Consider the following 22,459-nt stretch of genomic DNA (forward strand, 5'->3'; position numbering starts at 1 on the left):
AAATAGCTATAACAAACTATGGCCCATGAAAAGTTCAACTTGGGCCTTCCTAGGCCCATAAGGCCCATTGGGCCCTGACTGGCCCAAACCTTCATGTCTAGCCAACTCCTCTTGGTTCTTTGAGTATGTCACCTCTTGCACTCCAAAGCATGATTCCATCATCCCCTCCCTCTTGAAAAGGATTTGTCCTCAAATCTCGAGGATGAATGGAAGAAGAAAAATTAACACCTACATATAAAACATGCAAGGAATAAGAAGTAACATTGTAAGAGAAAAATCATGGATCCTAAGAGGAGTCCTAGTATCTAACCTAACAAAGAAAGATAAAATATTAGACTCTCTAGAAATAGGTTCCTCTTCTAAGCATAACCTAGAAGTAAAACCTAAAAATGTAAGAACACTATGACTAAGACAATGAAAAGACTGATTTTTAAACACTACAATATCTTGCCTAAAATACCCTAAATGGTAGCCTATGCTTTTCCTAAAATATAAAGAAAAGAATACTAGAAAACGTCCTGAACAATTTTGAATCATATTGTTTGGTAGATAAAATGTCTTGGAAAATCTTGAAAACTCATATAAACTATTTTTGTCTTGTAGGGAAGGGTGCAAATTAAGTTCAAATAAAGATGAACTTCCCATAAGATCAAAAATAGAATATGAAATATGACAAGATGTATCTATCAAACAATATATTCCAAAATTTGGGTGCTTTATTAGAACAACTATGGTAGAAGGATTCCTAAAGAGAGGAAGGCTATCTTCCTTGGGCACCTCCAAGGAAGTAGCACAAGAAGTGGAACTAAATGTAGTCCACTCCTTCTTCACTACATCTTGAAGTTGAGATTCATTTTTCTTTAGAATGATTTGTTCTTGAATCTCTACTTCATGACTAGTGGTAAGATTAGGGTAAGAGTTAAGGTCTTTATTTATGAAGAGAGTATTTTGTAAATGATTTTTAGTGGTAGAACAACTCTCTTCACTCACAAGTCCTTTAGAGGAATTATTTTCCTCCTTACTCTTCCCTAAGAGCAATGCCTTTTTTCTTTCTTTTTCTCTTGTTTTTCTCAATTTTTCTTTTGCTAAAAGTTTTTCTCTCTTTTGTTTAATAATGTGAATTTCTTCCTCTAAAATTGCAATTTGTGCTTTTTTTTCAAGTTTTTCTTTTTCTTTTTTTAAAGCTTCTTGCTTTGTCCAAGGTGTTAGTGATTTAAGCCTTTGAGTAGAATGTGAAAAACCTTTTGGAGAGCTTAATTCACTACCACTTGAGAAATATTTTCTCATGATTAAACAAAAGAATTTTTTTGTATATGTTATGCAAAAAGTTATAAAATGTTTTTGGTATTTTCTAGGAATGAAAATAACACTTGGAAGTCTAAGTGTACAAGTTGCACTATCAAGGGAGGTGAGCTACAAAGAGTCACTTAATAACCAAGCCTTTTCAAGTGGAAATCACTAAACTCCTTTGTGGTATCTCCAATTCCCCAAAACTTTTCACAAAAATTTTGAATGCTTTTTCACAATTTGTTTGTTTTTTTGAGACTAAACTAAACGTGAGCAAGTAAATCTACACAAGTCTAGACGTTTCAAGGCAACAAAATAAAGCAATTAAAAGACAAAGAACTTAAAGGAAACAATGTAAGCAACTAGTCGGATATCCTAAGTGGAAGCTTGAAACATATGAAATTTCCAAGCCACTTCCACTAGCACTACACGTGAGGATGCTAACAAGGAGTTAGATATACCTGACCAGCTTCTTAATACTCCCTCCAAGCTTTACAAATTGATTTTAAAATACAAGAGAGATTGCAAAATTTAAACTAGCCTAGAAAGCAATAAATGGCGGTTTTGGTGACCAATTTAGTGACGGTTTTTGTGTTCAACTTTTCTAACACTTGTTTAAGTGTCTTAATCCGCCACTAATCCTTCAAATTTGATGCTCCTGGACCTGCAAAGAATCACAACAAAAAAGGTTAATGGTGGCTGCCTCACAAGGTGAAAGGAATGGTCACTCAAGTGAAGGAAGTTTAGGAGAAGTTTTGGTCACTAAATTAGGTCAAATTTTTAGGTCTTAGTGTCCAAACTTTTCCTACTCTTTGTTGAGCAATGCTTGATCCATGAGCAAGGATTTGAGGCCACTTCCAGCACAGGGAAATTATTGAAAGAAAACTAGACAAGCAATAGAAGCACAATTTGAAAGGCTTATACCAAAAGTTAAGAGTAATATGTATATATGACAAGACTCAAAGAGGTTCAACAAGTAAAACTGAAAATTAAGACTCCAAATAAAAGCTAGCACTCAGAGATAAGAGTTCCTAGATAGGTACTAGAATAGATGAACAAAACAAAAAAAATTTGAAGACAATTGGACAAGTATAGCAAAAGTAGTAGCCAAAACAATAACAAGGAATCAAGTGGATTTTTCAGCTTGTACACCTCTCGGCTTTTTCTTTATTAATTTTTTTCTCTATTTTTTTTTTAATTCTTTCTTTTTCCAGTATCAAATTAAGAGTCCAGAGAGTATATTTTCCTTTTGTTTCAAATTTTTCAATGATTCCAAGCTATAGAAACCGATAATACAAATCAGCCAAAAATTAGGTCAAATTTCAAGTAACTTGAATAACTAGTGCACTAGTCTTTAGGTTTTTTTGGTTTGGATTCCTTTTGAACTATTTTCTTTTTGATCTTTTGAACACTTTAGGCTCTGTTTTATCTCTGTTTTCAGCCTCTAATTTTTTTAAAATTAGAATCCACAAAAAGAGTGCACTAGAAGTAGGTTTACACTTGAAAATTTGAGTCACAAAAATTTTTTTAGAAGATTTTCAATGGAAATGTGATTTGAAAACTTAAGACACAATGGAAACCTAACTCTAAAGAAACTTACTAGAACTAATAGCAAGTTATGAACACAATAAGGTAAAAGAAAAAGCACATATAGGAGGCAAGAACAATAAGCAATCCGAGAGCAACAAATTGATAAACAAGACACAAAGAAATTTAGGTCAACATGCTATTCAAGGAATTTTAAGACATATAAAGACTACACAAACATACTAAGACAAAACATGGATTAAAAACCAAAATCTAAATGCAATGCATGCAGTCCAATCACGGACACATATTATGAATGGAGAGACTCAAAATTAAAATCAAAAACAAGCACAAGCTAATAGGTCCTAAACAAGTTGATTGAGAAAGAAACTCAAAAACAATCAACCAATGGATCTATGGAACACAAGAGGATTCAAAACATATAGATCCACAACGAAACTTAAACAAGACAAGAAGAACATATTGAACACAAATTCGGACACAAAAAGATGAAGCACTTATCTCCTTGAAGACCTTGCTCTTGATACCAAAATTGATAGCAAAACTAGGAGAAGTGAAGGTAGTTCTTCTCCACGGATTTGCTTAGGCCGGATCTTCTTCAAAGGAGACTTGATTCCACAACTAAGAACACTTGAAGACTATGAACTCACGGATACACTCTTCCAAAGTTTAGGAGGGAAGCATCCAAGCTCAAGCATCAATGGATTCTCACTTCAAAAAGTAGGAAAGTAGACAACTAGCCTAGGGTTTTTGAAGGTGAGAGGTTGGATACTTTTGAGAGAGGAAACTCGGCCAATGGCTCACAAATTTCTATAATGTTCAAAAGTAAATACAAATGGTGAAGGAAACACTTAAGTAAGCTCGGTTTTGCACACTTTGGGCGCCTAAATCAAAAGGTGACATGTGGCGCCCAAAATTTGAATTCAAATTTTGGCTCCCATGTGCTACTCCGAAAATTCAGGTACCTAAGGTGCATCTAAGTGTAATTTGGAGTGTCATTTAGGGTTAATTTGAGGTCACATGTTCAGCCACCAAAGGTGCAAAACATGTGACTCAAATGTAACTTAAATGGCTTCCAAATTAAACCTAATTTAACCTAATTAGCCTACTTTAGTATTCCTTGTATTTTCATAATCTAATGACCTAAATAAAATGGTCAAACAAATACAATGGAAAGGAAAAATTACAAGAATGAAAATGAGCCCAATATTGGGTACCAAAAGCCCAAAGGCCCATGAAGCCCAAAACTAGGCCCAACTAGCCTAAAACCTAAAATGCTACTCTATGTGGTCCAAAATACAAGACCAAAATATATGATACCTATACTAACATGATGTATACAAAACATATGAAAAATAGCTATAACAAACTATGGCCCATGAAAAGTTCAACTTGGGCCTTCCCAGGCCCATAAGGCCCATTGGGCCCTGACTGGCCCAAACCTTCATGTCTAGCCAACTCCTCTTGGTTCTTTGAGTATGTCACCTCTTGCACTCCAAAGCATGATTCCATCAATAGATGTCAAAACTAAACCCTAGGGGAGATGGACCATTCCATGTCCTTCATAAAATAAATGACAATGCATATAAATTAGACCTTCCTTCTGAGTATGGCACTAGCTTCTCTTTTAATGTATGTGATCTCACACCATTTTTAGGAGCTGAGGATTTGGATGAAGATTCTAATCTGAGGACAGATGCTTCTCAAGAAGGAGGGGATGATGGAGGACCATCCTTGAAGACACATGTGGGCCCCATCACTAGGTCCATGGCTAGGAGAATTGAAGAGGAGGAGGGAGCTCACCCACCAAGGGACACTCTCCTCATGATCATAGAGTATTAATTCTCTCCTAAGCTTCATTAGTATAAGGTTTATTTTATTTGCCAATTTTACCCTTATATTTTAGGGTGTTTAGGACTTAAAATTTATTTTCTTTTGTATTTCCCATTTTACCCTTGTATTATGGGGTGCTCTAGATGATTAGGGTTTTAATTTTGGGCTAGGGTGTTAAATTAGAAGGGTGACGCATTTTTGGTGCTCTTGGATCTATTTTTGGTGTTAGAAAGGCTTAGGCCCAAGTGGGGGGCAAAGGTTGCATGGTCTTATCATGCACCTAGATATAGCCAATCTAAACCCAAAGATTCCATCCTTGGCCACCAAGTTGCATCTAGGGTTCATTTGCATTTCATTTGGAGTGCATTTGCCTTATGAAATGCAACCTTAGATGCCTCCCCTCCTATAAATACCCAATGCACCACACCTTGTAAATACTTTGGATTGTATGATATTGAGTGAGCATTTTATCCCTCAAAATCCCATCCTTAGTCCCTAGGTTAATTCGGCTAGCCTACTTCATTCTCCACCCTTGGAGAGTGAAACCCTAGAGTGGCCTCCACCTTTCACTTGGAGTGTGCCAACCTTGAGCAACCATACACCAACCTTTCATCCTTCATCACCTTTATGTCCCAAAACCACCTTTCACCCACACATCCACTTAACCCCTTTCTCCTTTGATGAACCTAGATTTTTGGGCAAGGAGTCCCTCTTCAAGGAGCCGAAATCATCCATGGAAGGGAGGATCCCATCATATAGGATCCATCAAACAATGTATTAAAACTAGATCCATGCAGCAAACACAAGTTTAGAGATAGGAGAAGGAAGATACAACACGGATTCACTTAGAAAAAGTTAGAACACAAAACCTCAAGAGCACTAGGCTCTAGATACCAAAAATTATGGAAACACTTGGAGAGGATTTTTGTCTTCCAAGTTCTCCAAGCAAAGGACCGTGAACTTTTGAGGTAACCTTGAGTAAAAGCTTGAATCTCCACGAAGGAATCTTCAATGGAGGTTAAAGCAAAGAGGATGATTTGATCACTTCCTAGCTTGTGGAGGAAGCTTGAGGAACCAAGGCAATGTTTGAAGAAACTTTGATCGAACCTTAGAGAGAGTTCTCTATGGTTTTTAAGACTCTTGAGTGAGAGAGAAATCTGATTTCTATTTCTCAAAATGTTCAAAAGTGAATACAAGTGAGGAGAAAACAAATATATAAGGAGAGGTAGCTTCTAGTGCAAGCTAACCTTAACCATGGTTCACCAGGAACCATGGTAAGGTGTAGCTAACCATCCATGGTTTCTAAAACTTGTAGCAGAAGCTAACCTTGACCATGGTTCACTTAAGAACCATGGTCAAGTCAGCCTAACCTACCAAGGTTTAGAAACTTGGAGGAGAAGCTTCATCCATGGTAAGGTGTAGCTAACCATCCATGGTTTCTAACACCTCTTTCCTTATTGATCCATTGCATTTTGTAAGGTTTAGGATGAGGTTTTGTAGTTAAGGCTAGCTTATCAACCAATCTAGTACTACAACAATTAGAAGTAGACCCACTATCTATAATGAGAGAATAAGTGCTTTGTAAGACCTTGCATTTTGTTTGAAACAAGTTCTCTCTTTGTGATTGGTCAATTTCACTAGATTGATTGTTAAGGAGCCTTCTAACAAACAATAAGTCTCCTTCACAAGGTAAGATTTCTTCCTCAGATTCTAAAACTTCTTCTTCATCACTTGACGATGAGGAAGTAGCTTCATCAAGGCTACTATAGTGATCTTGGCCCTTTAAAAGCATGGTTTTCTTGGTGGGACATTGTGAAGCAATGTGCCCACGGCCAAGACACTTGAAACACTTGATGTCACTTGTTTTAGTGTCTTTGGAAGATACCTTAAAAGATGATTTTTCTTTTTCTTTTTCTTCCTTGGGAGAAGGTTAGGAAGAGTGGCCCTCCTTCTTAAAACTCTTGGGATAAGATGGAGTGGAGTCTTTTCGAAAATATTTTCTTTTAAGTTGATGCTCCACCCTTGAGCAAAGTTGAACAAGTTCATTTAAATCTCTATATGGCAAAAGTTCAACTTTTTCTCTTATCTCAAGGTTTAGACCACTTTGAAATCTAGAGATTGTGGTCCTCTCTTCCTCCCTAATCCCAGCCCTCATCATTAGCAACTCCATAGATTGCCTATATTCTTCCACACTATAGGATCCTTGTTTCAACCTTTGAAGCTTGTCCATAAGCTCCCGATCATAGTATAGAGGAATATGCCTCCTTCTTAGGGCACTATGGAGCTCATTCCAATATTGGATTGGGGGCTCATGGTTTATTCTCCTTTCTTTTTCTAAGGAGGTCCACCAATACATAGCATGCCCTTGGAAGCTAAGGGTTGCTAAAGAAACCTTCCTATCTTCACTCACTCCATGGCAAGAGAAAAGTTGTTCAAATTTCATTTCCCAATCCAAATAATTTTCAACATTATCCTTGCCATGAAATGGAGGGAGATTGATGTTAGGTTCCTTATTGGAGGACTCCCTATGTCTATGTTGCCTTGGGGGTCTTTGATAGTAATCATCATTGTGATGACTACTATAGAAGATATCACTTGGAGGTTGGGTATGATGCCCTTCCTCCTCATGAACACTTGAGGGTATCATATTTCCCTTGCCTTTTGAGGATTTAGGAGAAGTGACTCTTGGTCTTGAACCACTAGCCTCTCCTCCCACAACTAGCCTAGTAAGCAACCTTTTTATTTCTTCATTATTTTTCTCAAATTCTTTTTCTCTTTTTCTTAATTCTGTTGAGCTTAGGAGAGTTGAAGACTTAAAGAATTTTGATGATCACAACTAGTGTACAACAACAACTTGGAACACAAAAACAAAGTCAAAGAAGAGTCAAGGAAATGCTTTGAAATGCAGCTATGTAATAGAACTTACGAAATAAATTGTTGTGAATGAATTTTTGTATTGTGTGTGCTAAGTGTGCTTTGTGCATAAGCAAAACTTATCTGAATCAAATAGGGAGTAGATGATGATGAGTTAAAAACATTGGAAAGTTATTTTGAGGCTTAAAATGAAGTTTTAAGTATTAACTCAAAATAATCGATTATTGTTAAATATAATCGATTATTTTAGCAAATAGGCTAAGTGGAATGCCTTGCTGTAATAATCGATTATTTTCCAAAATAATCGATTGATTCAGGAACAACTCTCTGGAATAATCGATTATCCAGCAAAATAATCGATTATATTGTTCTTGGTTGGTTTCCAGAAAACCTGAAGAACAAAATAATCGATTATTCTTTAAAATAATCGATTATCTGTGTCTGAAACTTTTATAAATAGTTTGAACTTTGTGAAACTTCAGACATGAGTTAGAACTGATAATCAATTTGTGAAAAACGTTTTTGTGAGTCTTTGTGACATCTTGGAGAGTTTTTCTTTGTGAAATCCAAGAGTGAAAACGTTTGTGAAAAGCTTTGGTAGAAGATCATCATCATCATATTCTTGAAAAAGGATGATAAGGATTTGTTCAAGAATTCCAGGTGAATTCGTTCCTTTTATTTTTTGTGAATCTTTGTGAAAAATCTTGAGAAGGGTTTCTCAAGTAATAAGGTTTCTTGTAGTGGGTTCTACAAGGGGTGCTTTCTTGGGGTCAAGAAAGTGATTATCTTTTTGTGTTGAAGTATATGCATGTGTGTGTGCTTGTAAACCTTCTTACTTAAAGATAGTGGATCAAATCTTAATCAGGTGGTGATTAAGGACTGGATGTAGGTCACATGTGGAGTGGCTGAACCAATATAAAAGACTTGTGCAATCTTCTTCAACCTTATCTTTTACTTTGTGTAATTTCTTGGGTGAACTTTAAAGAAGATAAAACTTGATTAACAAGTGTATGTGAATCTTGATGGTTTAAATCTGTAATTGAACATTATTGTTGAACCTCATTATGTTGTAATCAAGTGAGCACATTGCATTCATATTTTCATAACAAGTCTTTAGGAGGGCTTCATTTGGAAATTCTGTCATAGAAAAGTTTTGATTGAAATTAAGATCCAAAATACTCTGATAAATTTTTAAAGGGTCATTGAATCCAATTCACCCCCCCTCTTGGATTGTGCCATTCTTTTCTATCAATTGGTATCTAGAGCAAGGTTCTTGAGAGTTATTCAAGATTTTAAAAATGGCCAACAACAACTTACCCTATGGTGAGGGTGTGTCTATTCATAGACCTCCTGTTTTCAATGGTGAGAACTATGTCTATTGGAAAATTAGGATGAGAATTTTCATTGAAGCTATTGATATTGCTGTATGGGATGCTATAGAAAATGGACCCTATATTCCTATGAAAAAAGATGATGATGGTGAACTTAAGGAAAAACATTGGAGTGAGTGGAGTGATGAGGAAAAGAAGAGAGCCCAACATGATAAGAGAGCCAAAAACATTATAACATCCTGCTGATAAGTCATAATTTGATATGTATCTTATCCTTTAATTTAGCTATTTTACATTCCATTCATGGTTAATTATAGGATTTAGATAGATATGTGTGTTGTTGGGCCAAATTGGATAGTTGGGAATTATTATTCTAAATTTTCGCTGTTTTTGGGCTGATGAACATGTCTCGGTCTTCAGGGCATAACTTGGGCTGTAGTGATCCAAATGGTGAAAACTCGGTGGCCCTGGAAAGCTGAGACAAAGACCTAGAACTTTGCAGAAGGAACCGTGTTCAAATTCGTTCACCTAGAAGGACAATTTCGGTGGTCAAAAATCGGTGCGGAAATGGCATCCAACTCATCCCACCAACAACACCAACTCATCCCATTTCGTTTTGTCTTAGCTTTTTCCCATTATTTTATATTTCTTTTGTGTTAGATGAAGGCTATAAATAGGCCTTCACTTCTCCATTGTAAGACATCCCTGAATACACCTTCAAATAAGTTACTCTTGGGTGTTCTTCTTCCTCCCTTCTCTTTGTTTTCTTTGAGTTTATTTTCTCTGTTGTAGTTGTAGTTTATGTTTTATTGTCCTTTCCTTTTGTATGCATTTTAATTCTGTTCTTTGCCTCCTCCATGGAAGGCTAGATTGTAGTACTCTTTAACTTGATTTAATGCATTTTCATTTTCCTTGCATTTTCATTTCTAGTTCAAATTTAATGGAAGGCTAAAACCATTGGGTTGGCTTCTTGTTATGGATTGTAATCTCTGTTTGAGGTTGGGTATGTTTGTGTGTCTCTGTTCTACTTTGTTCTTCTTCATTCAACCTCTATATTAGTATGTCCATGCTTAATGGGCTATGCTTAATGACACAGTTGCTTAATCTGTGAAGAGGTTGATGTTGTATACGTTTTCTTAATTCGTGTAGGGAAATCTTGAGTTAATCTTCGCTTAGTTGGTTAACTCGGATGGAACAAGGATTAAGTAGTTAATAGAGCAATCTTATTGTAAATCAAGGATAAGAGAGTTACAATCCGAACAAGGAGCCAATCTATTTTACTTATTGTGTTATCTGTATTTTATTGTGTTATAAACTTAAAATTTAAACAACCAAAATTCCCCCCCCCCCCACTTCGTGTGTTTAAGCCTTTGACAGAGAAAAATGGTCCTTGAGAGACGACCTAGGACAACTTCCTAGTACTACATTTAATTGTTTTTATTTGACCGGATACGACTTCGATCAAATTTGGCGTCGTTGCCGGGGACCATCAGTTCTGTTATAGGCTGTGTGTTTGTGTGTTATTTGTTCTGTTGTGTGTTTTGGAGCTCTGATATGTTATGTGTGTAGTGTATTATTGTTGCTACTATTATTTTGTTGCTGCACACGAATTTAATTTCAAATTTATGGCTTTAATGTGGATTAGCTTAGGGTTTAATTTACTAGCTAGTAGCTAATTAGCTTTGGTTGGATTTCTTAATGTGGATAGCAATGTCTCTTTGAGGTTAATGGTATTGTAATATTGTTTTTGAGTTGAATTACGTTCCATAATCTCTAATTAAGTTCTTAATGAATGGTTCTTATATTTTCGCTTAGTTAATTGACGAACCATTATTAATTTCACAAGTCATATAATTGGGTTTTCGCTTAGTTAACGAGATTATGTGAATTGTGATGAGATTTACAAATAGAGAATTGAAGTGGGTTGTGTAAGTGCTTAACTGCAACTTACTTTGTTTAATTCTTAATTAATCTTCGCTTAGTTGGTTAATTAGGAGCTCGAATGTGATTTAACTCAATAACTTGCATGTTTAGATTAATTGAGGATAAGAGGTCAAGCTATCTAGTTAAGGAATCCAACTGTTTAGTTTATTGTTTGTTACCGTTTGAATATTGTCATTTATTTGTTTTTTTTTTATAATCAAAACCCCCTTTTTTTTTAATTTCCGTTGAGTTGTGACGGCTCATAAAAAAATTTGGAGTATGGAAGTTGGTGACATAGTAGTTCGGTTCAATATTCTTGATTCGAAATGTCCATTTGAGGATCATTCTGTTTTCCGAGCCAAATTACTTTCTCATCCTGATTACATTGATTTCCTTGAATTCCTTGATTTTGTTGAAGATGAGTGTATATCTGATTTTGCACTTAATATTGATTTTCCATCTTTGATGGACACTCATCATGTTTGTTCTGATTCCATGAGATGCGCTATCTGTGTTGAAATTGAAAATGCTTTGCATCCACATTCTTTAGATACACTTGTATCCATGGATATTGAGGGCGGTTCTATTTTAATTGATACATATAACCCCTTTAGTGAGGTGCATTCTGCACAAGCACACTTTCTTTTTGCAGGTTCTTATTTTGTGCCACCACCTCCATTGAGGAAGGATCATTATCCACCACCCTTTGATGATTGGCTGTTGGAGATTTCACACCCGCCGCACCACTCCCATTGCCATCTTTCACCTGATGCTATTTCCAATGCCATCTCTGCAGTGTCTTGGCATCCACCATGACCTAGGGAGTTTTCTTTCCCTTCTCCTTCTTTACTTTTATTGCACTTGTCAAGATTTATTGATTATTCTAATTGCTTTGATCTTCTGTTTGGGCCACATTGGGACAATGTGTGATTTAAGTGTGGGGGAGGAACTATTTTAGTTATATGTTTGTAGGTTTAATTGTTATTTTTGGGTCTAGGTTTTATGTTTAGTGTTCTGTACAGCTTTGCATGTTTCTCTGTGAATTCTGGGTTTTGATTGTTTGTAGGCACTTACTTCATTCTTGGATAGGAGTTTCTTGATACTATATGGTTTGAAATCCCTGTTTTTCTATGCTTGGAAAGATGATTTTGAGGTTTGAGAAGTTGTTTTAATTGTGACAGATATACCCTGTGTGAGGATTTGAGCCACTCTCTGTTCTTTCTTGTGTGTTATGCCTCTTGATTGCTTGCACAGTTGCCTTGTCTTGACTCTGTTTGATACTTCTTGATTCACATGCATGTTTGGATTTGATTAAGGCATTTTGATTCTCATAAGCCTCTAGCCAAATAAGCCTACCTTGAATTAAATCCTCTGATAATCCCTGCTGAGCCTATTTTCCCTTCTTTGTTTCAAGCTCATTACAATCCTTAAGTGAAAAAAAAAAAAAAAAATTGATTACCTTAACCTTAGGGAGTTTTGGAGCTTTGGAATTGTTTTGGGAATAAGTTCTTGAATAAGTGTGGGGGTGTGTGTATGTTTCATTGGATGATATATATTGACTAGTTGATTCCTTATGCTGTACATTTTACTTCTCTGCATGTTATCTTTTCTCATTTCAAAATTCGTGTGTACTGTTCACTATGTAATTTTCGTTAAAAAAAAAAAAAAAAAAAAAGAGAAGTTGTTTGAGGCAAGAGAAAGAGGATTGATCATCATAGAGGTCATTAGAGGTTTCTGGGTTTGTTTCTTGTGCACATTCTTGACTTATTCCCCATTGCTCCTCTAGTTCCTCTGGTTTGTAGTTACTTATCCCATATGTTTTCCTCTACCCTGTCCTTGGCCTCATTCCAACCCTAAAAAGACCTTTTGATCCTTATGTGCATGTTTATTGGGTGTTGATTTTAGAGGCTTGCCAAGTCTATCTGTTGCTTGTTTTTCATGAGTGCTTTGAGAGTATACAGTTGCCTAGACACTTGAGAGATACAGTGATACAGTGCATCTTGTGAGGTTCTGTTGCTTTTGAATCACCTCTTGAGCTGATTGATTGTCTTGCCATGTTTTGAAATGCTTGGATGATTTCCATAAGTATCTGGTTTCTCTGACTCTTTATATGTTGGATGTTGTCTACTTCTTTCCTTTTCCCAAGATTCATTGAGGATTATGTAAACCTGTTTGTTTTCTTGTGTGTATTGTTGTCTCTGTTTCTTCCTGTTTCGTCACTTTCTTTGATATATTTGGAATTGTTCTTTGCTTTGCTTTCTTGATTTTGCCCAGGAGTGCAAAAAGCTAAGCGTGGGGGTATTTGATAAGTCATAATTTGATATGTATCTTATCCTTCAATTTAGCTATTTTACATTCCATTCATGGTTAATTATAGGATTTAGATAGATATGTGTGTTGTTGGGCCAAATTGGATAGTTGGGAATTATTATTCTAAATTTTCGCTGTTTTTGGGCTGATGAACATGTCTCGGTCTTCAGGGCATAACTTGGGCTGTAGTGATCCAAATGGTGAAAACTCGGTGGCCCTGGAAAGCTGAGACAAAGACCTAGAACTTTGCAGAAGGAACCGTGTTCAAATTCGTTCATCTAGAAGGACAATTTCGGTGGTCAAAAATCGGTGCGGAAATGGCATCCAACTCATCCCACCAACAACACCAACTCATCCCATTTCGTTTTGTCTTAGCTTTTTCCCATTATTTTATATTTCTTTTGTGTTAGATGAAGGCTATAAATAGGCCTTCACTTCTCCATTGTAAGACATCCCTGAATACACCTTCAAATAAGTTACTCTTGGGTGTTCTTCTTCCTCCCTTCTCTTTGTTTTCTTTGAGTTTATTTTCTCTGTTGTAGTTGTAGTTTATGTTTTATTGTCCTTTCCTTTTGTATGCATTTTAATTCTGTTCTTTGCCTCCTCCATGGAAGGCTAGATTGTAGTACTCTTTAACTTGATTTAATGCATTTTCATTTTCCTTGCATTTTCATTTCTAGTTCAAATTTAATGGAAGGCTAAAACCATTGGGTTGGCTTCTTGTTATGGATTGTAATCTCTGTTTGAGGTTGGGTATGTTTGTGTGTCTTTGTTCTACTTTGTTCTTCTTCATTCAACCTCTATATTAGTATGTCCATGCTTAATGGGCTATGCTTAATGACACAGTTGCTTAATCTGTGAAGAGGTTGATGTGGTATACGTTTTCTTAATTCGTGTAGGGAAATCTTGAGTTAATCTTCGCTTAGTTGGTTAACTCGGATGGAACAAGGATTAAGTAGTTAATAGAGCAATCTTATTGTAAATCAAGGATAAGAGAGTTACAATCCGAACAAGGAGCCAATCTATTTTACTTATTGTGTTATCTGTATTTTATTGTGTTATAAACTTAAAATTTAAACAACCAAAATTCCCCCCCCACTTCGTGTGTTTAAGCCTTTGACAGAGAAAAATGGTCCTTGAGAGACGACCTAGGACAACTTCCTAGTACTACATTTAATTGTTTTTATTTGACCGGATACGACTTCGATCACCTGCATTGTCTATTGATGAATTTTTTAGAATTTCGCAATGCATATCTGCTAAAGAAATCTGGGATACTTTGCAAGTCACTCATGAAGGAACAAGTAAAGAGATCAAGAAAGAATACTCTCATAAGAGAATATGAGCTATTTAGAATGCAAAATGGTGAATCTATTTCTAATTTTCAAAAGAGATTTACACACTTGATAAATCACCTTGTTGACCTTAGCAGGAAATTTGAGAAGGAAAAGCTGAATTTAAAAGTGCTGCAATGCTTGGACAGAACATGGCAATCAAAGGTAACAGCCATTGAAGAATCAAAGGATTTGACCTCCTTGACATTAGCTACTCTCTTTGGGAAGTTGAGGGAGCATGAGCAAAAGCTGCACATATTTGATGAACATGAGCAGCAAGATAAGAAAGGAAAAGGAGTGTCATTGAAAGCCTTGAAATCTGCCAAAGGTAAAGAGGTGTGTGAAGAAACAAGCTCCGATGATTCCGAAATCGAGAACTTCAATCTGCTGGTAAAGAAGTTCAGAAAGTTCATGAGAAGAAAGAAGAATTCTCCCTATAAATTCAACAAAAAGACAAACAAGAAAGAGGAATCAAGCACATCCTCCTTCAATTGCTTTGAATGTGGAAAACCGGGACACATGAAAGCTGAGTGTCCAAATCTCTTTAAGAAGCAACAAGAGGAGAAGAAGTCTAAGAAAAATTCAAAAGGAAAGAGAGCCTATATTGCTTGGGAAGACAATGACTCAAGCACAACAAGTGAAGAATCCGAATGTGAGGAGAACAATTTGTGTTTGATGGCTGGAACTGCACAAGACACAATTGTAAGTGACTCTGACCTTGAATCCAATCCTGACTATGATCAGCTTCAAGAAGCTTTTATACAAATTCATGAAGAAGCTGTCAAATTAGGTGCCTTAAATTCAAAGTTGAAAAACAAACTGAAATGGTATGAAAATGCTTTAATTGAAGCTGAACAAGAGCTTGAAGATTTGAAGCATGAGCATGAAAATCTTCAAACTATGTTTAACTTTAGTGAAGCTCACTCCTCAAAAGATGGTTGTGAACATTGCAAAATTTTTGAAAAAGAAAATGCTGATTTAAAATCTACACTTGCAAGGTTCACTAATGGAAATGAAAACTTGAACATTCTTTTGGGAAAACAAAGAAACACTTTTGATAGGAGTGGACTTGGTTTTAACCAAAGTATGAGCATGCCATTTAAGTCAAAGAAAGTAGCTTTTATGAAAAGTCAAAACTTTAGAAAATTCAAAAGCAACTTTTCTAGACAAACAACTTGTTTTTATTGCTGCAAAAAAGGCCATACAATTAGGAACTGTTATTCTAGGAAATATGGAGTTCCAAATGGAGAGTTGGTTTGGGTTGAAAAGAGTCAAAGGCTGAGAACTAACCTACAAGGACCCTTCACATGGGTACCTAAATTTTTCCTCTGAATGGTTGTTGTAGGAATGCTTGAGGGCCAAAAATCCACTTTGGTATCTTGATAGTGGCTGCTCAAGGCATATGACTGGGGATCCTTCAAAATTCATAAATCTGAAGTTGAAGAATGAAGGGTATGTTACCTATGGTGACAATAATAAGGGAAAAATTCTTGGCCATGGCAATGTTGGTAATCCCTCCTCTCAAACATTGATTGAAAATGTTTTGCTTGTTGATGGCTTGAAACATAATTTGCTGAGTATTAGTCAATTGAGTGATAAAAGCTTTAAAATTGAATTTGATGATACATGTTGCTTGATATGTGATAAAAAGAGTAAAGAAATCAGATTCATTGGTAAAAGAATAGACAATATATATATGCTTGACTTAGAACATTCCATAACAATGTCAAATACTAAGTGTCTAATAACTCAAGAAGAAAATATATGGCTTTGGCATAGGAGAGCTGCACACATTCATATGGATCACCTAAATAAGCTGTGTAGGAAATAATTAGTGGTTGGTCTACCTAAACTCAAGTTTGGAAAAGACAAACTATGTGATGCTTGTCAAAAGGGCAAGCAAGTGAAGGCTAGCTTTAAAAGCAAAAATCAGATTTTCACATCTAGACCTTTGCAATTAATTCACATGGATTTGTTTAGTCCTTCAAGAACCATGAGCTTAGACGGAAACTACTATGGCTTAGTAATTGTTGATGACTATTCTAGATACACATGGGTTATGTTTCTTGCAAACAAAAATGATGCTTTTAATGCCTTTAGAAAATTTGCCAAACTTGTTCAAAATGAGAAGTGCTCAAACATCACCTCTATAAGAAGTGACCATGGAGGTGAGTTTCAAAACATGCTGTTTCAAAAATTTTGTGAGGAACATGGTATAAACCATAATTTCTCAGCACCTAGAACACCTCAACAAAATGGGGTTGTTGAGAGAAAGTATAGGTACTTAGAAGAACTTGCTAGAACAATGTTGAATGAAACAAACTCGCCAAAATATTTTTGGGCTGATGCTGTTAACACTGCTTGTCATGTGTTAAACAAAGTTCTGATTCGGCCCATATTAAAGAAAACACCCTATGAAATCTATAAATGAAAGAAGCCTAACATTTCATATTTTAGAGTGTTTTGATGTAAGTGTTATGTGCTGAACAATGGAAAAAAGTAACTTGGGAAGTTTGATGCAAAGGCTGATGAAGCAATATTTTTAGGATACTCTACAAATAGTAAGGCTTATAGAATTTATAATAAGAGAACTCTAGTTGTAGAAGAATTTGTCCATGTGGTATTTGATGAGTCAAATAAGCAAGAGACTAGGCAAACTGAAATTGAAGATTTAAATGAGTTGCTTGATCAATCCCTATTGGAGAATGAACCTAAAGCGCCTGAGGAGAGTGTATCACTTGAGAAAGCAAAGGAAACATGTGAACAATTGCCTAAGGAATGGAAAACCACAAGAGACTTATCAATGGACAACATAATTGGAAGAATTGGTAAGGGTGTTTCAACTAGGAGTGCAATTAAAAATATTTGCAACACCATGGAATTTGTGTCACAAGTTGAACCTAAGAACATTGATGAAGCACTTAAAGATGAGCATTGGTTAATAGCCATGCAAGAGGAACTAAATCAGTTTGAAAGAAATGAAGTGTGGGATTTAGTGCCATTACCAAAAGACTATCCAATTATTGGAACCAAGTGGGTTTTCAGAAATAAGCTTGATGAATCTGGAATAATTCTAAGAAACAAGGCAAGACTAGTGGCCAAGGGGTATAATCAAGAAGAAGGAATTGATTATGATGAGACTTTTGCCCCTTGTAGACCCCTAAAATTGTCCGGGTCGGAAATAAAGCTTGAAGACTCTCGAAGACTGAAGGAAGATCAGCCAGAAGGACTCCTGGAAGGCCCTAGGAGGGTTCTCTGTAGGTCTAGAGGTCTTAGAATAGCTCAAAATAAGGAAGTGGAGGGAATGAAGCCCAATACGGCCGTACTGAACTTAATACGGCCGTATTGAAGCTTCAATACGGCCGCAGTGAACTCAATACGGCGTATTGAAGTTTCAGAAACTTCAATACGGCCGTACTGAAATCAATACGGCCGTATTGAAGCTTCAATACAGCCGTATTGAACTCAATACGGCCGTATTGAAATTTCTGAATTTCAATACGGCCGTATTGAACTCAATACGGCCGTATTGAAGTTCAAAAATTTCAATACGGCCGTATTGCTTCTGTAGGCCGTATTGCGCCTATTCCCTATAAATATGACGTCAATTGGACGTCATTCCACACTTTCACACTCAGTTTTGACTCCCTCCTTGAGTATTCTGGGGTTTTTGAGCAGTGTTCTGCCCTAGAAATCTCTCTGGGAGTCGATCCGACGAAGTTCCGGAATTCCGAGCATTTAGCTTGGAGATTCGAACCTAGTCGAAGGGAAATCCTCCGGATTTCCATAGTCAAAAGTTTTTAGGAAGGAGCGAGCGAGCTTGTAGAGCGAGGGAACGCCAAAAAGCTTCCCAGTCTTACTCAATATATAAAAGCACGCTTCAAGAGGTTTCTTCTTAAATCCTTCCTTTTACTGCTTTCTGTGTGCATATTTAAACTATCACCATGTAGATAGTTAATTTATAATCGCTTATAATAAATAGGGGTAATTTAGTAATTTTACGCTATCATTTTAGAAATAATCTGTCATAGGGAACCCGAAAGGGGCGCTGTGGGGTGCTAACACCTTCCCCACGCGTAACCGACTCCCTTACCCAACTCTGGTTGTAATGGCCAAAGTTGATTTATAAAATCAATTGCCTTATCCCTTTTTCCAATGTTTTGAGTAAAACATTGGTGGCGACTCCACGAACCCTCCTTTTGCGAAAACCACTAATCCATAGAGGGTCCCGCTTGGGATTAATATGGATTGGTGAGACTTTTAATAAATAAATTGGATAAGATCGACAAGGTCTCAGTTTGAGAACAAGTCTTTCTAGTAATCCAATACATTTTCAAAACTAAAATAAAAGCGAGCTCGACCGTCTTCGCGACCGCCGAGGCCCGTTCGGGCCGGTGGCGACAGATGGCGACTCCGCTGGGGAAGCTTCGAGAGTCAGTCCCATTTAGTGACAGATTATTTTTAACAAATAATAGTTAAAATTACTTCATTACCCCTTGCTTGTATGATAACATGCTTTAGATATTTGGCTTTAAATAACTGTTGTTTGTTTAAATTTCCGCAATTGTTTGAAATAAAAATTGCACACAAACCTTTGCACACAACAGTTCCCTCTATACCCGGGGGCATGAGTGGTAATCCATAGGGAGTGGATGTTAGTACGGCCGGTTGAATGGGTCTATAGGAGCCTACGAGACCGTTGTCGGAAAACATCACTCAAGGTGATAACCATGAACTTGAGTCCGACGGTGCGTTGGAGCTTTCCATCGACCTACGATAAGAGGAATTGGGTCCCTATAATGGGGGCACCTTGGGGGCCTCAGACCGGTGAGAACAGTTAGATCCACCTTGAATATGCACTTTTCTGTAGGATACCCCTACCTCGTGATTCGCTCGTGACTGTTCGTGGATGAGTGAATTGTTTGTGCATTTTTATGTGACATTGTATGAGCATACATTGCACCTTTTAAACATACAACATTCCTTTTAAAATAAAAAGAATAAATAGAAATAAAGATCTTCTAGTACATGGTGTTAACATCTACCTTCATCACATTCATATAGGTAGTTTCCCTTTTCACCCAAAAAAAATAATAATAATACAAAAGAAAAATACCTAAAGAAAAAAAAGAAAAATACGTATTTATCCAAAACCAAGTAATATCATGCATCATTTTAGGAACATCCCAAAAACATGATAATGCTTAGTTGAATAAACACTATGCATGCATATTCACCACCATCATCTCATTACATGCATTTTATTGTAGATCATGGAGGGATCTAGGGGAATGCAAGGGCAATTGAAGAAAGTGGACTTCTTATTGTACCGTGCCGAGAGGTTGGATCACCTCTGTACCTTGATGCCAAGAGAGGCTCGTTTAGAGTTCGAAAAATCTTATGGACGAGTCCTTGACTTGATGAAGATTTGTGTGGATCCAGCTTTTCTGAGAGCCTTGGTCCATTTCTGGAGTCTCGATCTGCACTGTTTTGAATTCCCCAAGTTTGACTTAGTTCCTACTCTCGAGGAGTACGAACTCATGCTTCGATGGCCCAAATCAACAGGGGTCTATATTTTCCATGGAAATCATGTGGTCGTAGAGAGAGTTGCCACTCAAGTCAAACTACCACCACGATTATCTGCTTTAGTGGGGAACGGCAGTATCAAGGGTTGGAAGCTTGCTATGATTGAAAACCACCTTTCTTCTTTGGCTGATGAGGGAGATTGGTTAGCTTTCAACAAGACTCTAGCGTTAGCCGTGTTTGGGATGATCCTATTCCCCTTTCACGCTAACACAGTGGACCATGCTGCTATGGATGCCTTCTTCGCTTAGGACGTACATATGAAGAGTCCCGTGCCTGCCATTCTTGCCGACACCTTGCTTTCTGTCAGATTATCTCAACAGAAGCAAGGGAAAACTATCCGATGCTGTACCTCCTTGTTGTATGTGTGGGGCATCACACACTTTTATGCCTCTAGTCATATGGGGACTTTGCCCGATCCTTTGAGAAGTTTTTCGAAGATCCCCGTACGCCGCCGGTATGCTTCCGAGTGGAAGGAAGAGATGGAACAGTGGAGTATTGAGCACTTCATGTGGGTTTGTCCTTGGTTCCGTCCAAGCAATGTATTGACAAGATGCGGCAATTATCCAAGCATACCATTAATGGGCCTCAGAGGTTGCATAGCTTATTCACCTAGATTGGCTATGAGGCAACTCATGAGGACTCAAATTGTTCCTACCAAAGAGGAGCTTGGAGGGTTGTGTTTCTCCTTTGATTCCGAACATCAGAGGGATATGCACGCTGTCATTAGAGCGTGGGAGAAACCAATCTATGAGGGAGATCGAGAGCTTGGAAAGCCTCGGGTATCCGCCTCCACCGACTACGAGATATGGAGGAACGAGAGAGGGGTGTCTCAACCATCCACCTCTTGCGCAACCGCAACCACAAGGAGGTTAATGCAAGAACAAGTCGACGCCTTGACCAAAAAGCTGGAAATTATGGGAGCTCAAATGAGAGTTCTTGAAGAGAAAAATGAAGAATCCAGTTTTACTATTGATGGTCTTCAAAGGCAATGCAAGAAGAAAGACCACGAGATAGAGCGGCTCAAGGATGAGTGTGCTAACCTCAATGAGGAGACTACTCGGGTATCCAAAATGCCAAAGGTTGAACCGAGTAGTCAACTCCAAGAAGTCAACACAAAGATAGCACACCTTGAAGCCGAACATGCAAGGCAGGCACAGTTGATCAAGAACATGCAAGACGATCTGCTCTTGACTCGATCCGACGCACAACAATGGCGGGAAGTTGCTCAACAACAAACCGCAAACCTTTCTGATTTCCGCAAAAAGGAAAGGGAGGGACTAGCACAAATGGCTAGACTCCGAGAGGAGAAGGATCGAGCTGAAGACGAGCTTAACGAACTGCAGGCCATGATCAACTATCACACTCAAAAGGCGAAGGACGCTCAGAAAAGTAGTGATGATATGAGCCAAGCCGTCCATATGCAAGTTGAAGCAATAGCACGCCATGTGGAGGAAGCCGAAGACGAATGGAGAAGAAAAATGAACCCGCCTGTGGGTTTTTATCGGCTTTTCTCATATTGTAAAAAATTGCTTCAAAGCATTGTATGATAAGTTGTACACTTTCTATGATCAATGAAATCAAGTTTTGTGATTTATGAAATCTCTCAATGGCCTTTGCATTTCATAGTCATTCATTTGCATTTATCTCTCCCGGTAATTTAATAATAAATATTAATAAAAAGAAAGAAATAATCGATGCGTATGTTCAGAATGGATCGCACGCCATTGGTCATTAAATGCAAACCAACAACTGCACCAAGCAAGCACACGGCGACTCCGTTGTTGGTAATCAAGACAGACGAAAGGGAAGGTCCGACACCGTTAAGGATCATCGCTCCAAGGCCTTTCCCCTACAAAACAAATAAGGCTGTGCCATGGATATACGACGTCCATTCTTCTGCCGACAGCGATATCTCCAACATCGCTGGACTTGGGGGCATGACTAGGAGTGGCAGGATCTACTCTCCCGAAGATCTGCACGATAAAGCTCCCAAGAATAAAGGAAAAGAAAAGGAGAAAACCGAGGAAGATAGAGAATCCGAGGAGGAGACTGATGAGCTGTTAAAATTCATCAAACAAAGCGAGTACTCCATTGTGGATCAACTTCACAAGACACCAGCAAAGATCACTTTGTTGTCGTTGATCCTAAGCTCCGAACCGCATCGGCAAGCTCTGTTGAAAGTCTTGAACGAGGCGTATGTATCACACACCATATCCCAAGACAAATTTGAGGGGATTGTTAGTCACATCACGGCTAATGATCACCTCACCTTCACAGATGAAGAGATCCCCACCGAGGGACCGCACCATAACAAGCCCTTGCACATCTCTGTAAAGTGCAAGGAGTATCACATCGCGAAGGTCTTGGTGGATAATGGATCTTCCTTGAACGTAATGCCAAAAAGAACGTTCGATCAGATGGCAATCAAGGGAG

At 37.5% G+C, this 22,459-nt stretch overlaps 1 protein-coding gene across 1 annotated transcript; it reads left to right on the forward strand.

Annotated features, from left to right (window-relative positions):
- The first annotated feature begins 6,171 nt into the window (after positions 1 to 6,171).
- Positions 6,172 to 17,756, forward strand: LOC145958306 (uncharacterized). The gene is made up of 2 exons (XM_083075220.1): positions 6,172 to 15,142; positions 15,786 to 17,756. Exons 1-2 carry the CDS (start codon positions 14,333 to 14,335, stop codon positions 16,269 to 16,271), a joined length of 1,296 nt encoding a protein of 431 aa, XP_082931346.1. The 5' UTR covers positions 6,172 to 14,332; the 3' UTR covers positions 16,272 to 17,756.
- The last annotated feature ends 4,703 nt before the right edge of the window (positions 17,757 to 22,459 follow it).

This window comes from Cajanus cajan, chromosome 5, assembly GCF_000230855.2.
Source record: "Cajanus cajan strain Asha chromosome 5, NIPB_CcT2T_4, whole genome shotgun sequence".
Classification (NCBI taxonomy): Eukaryota; Viridiplantae; Streptophyta; class Magnoliopsida; order Fabales; family Fabaceae; genus Cajanus; species Cajanus cajan.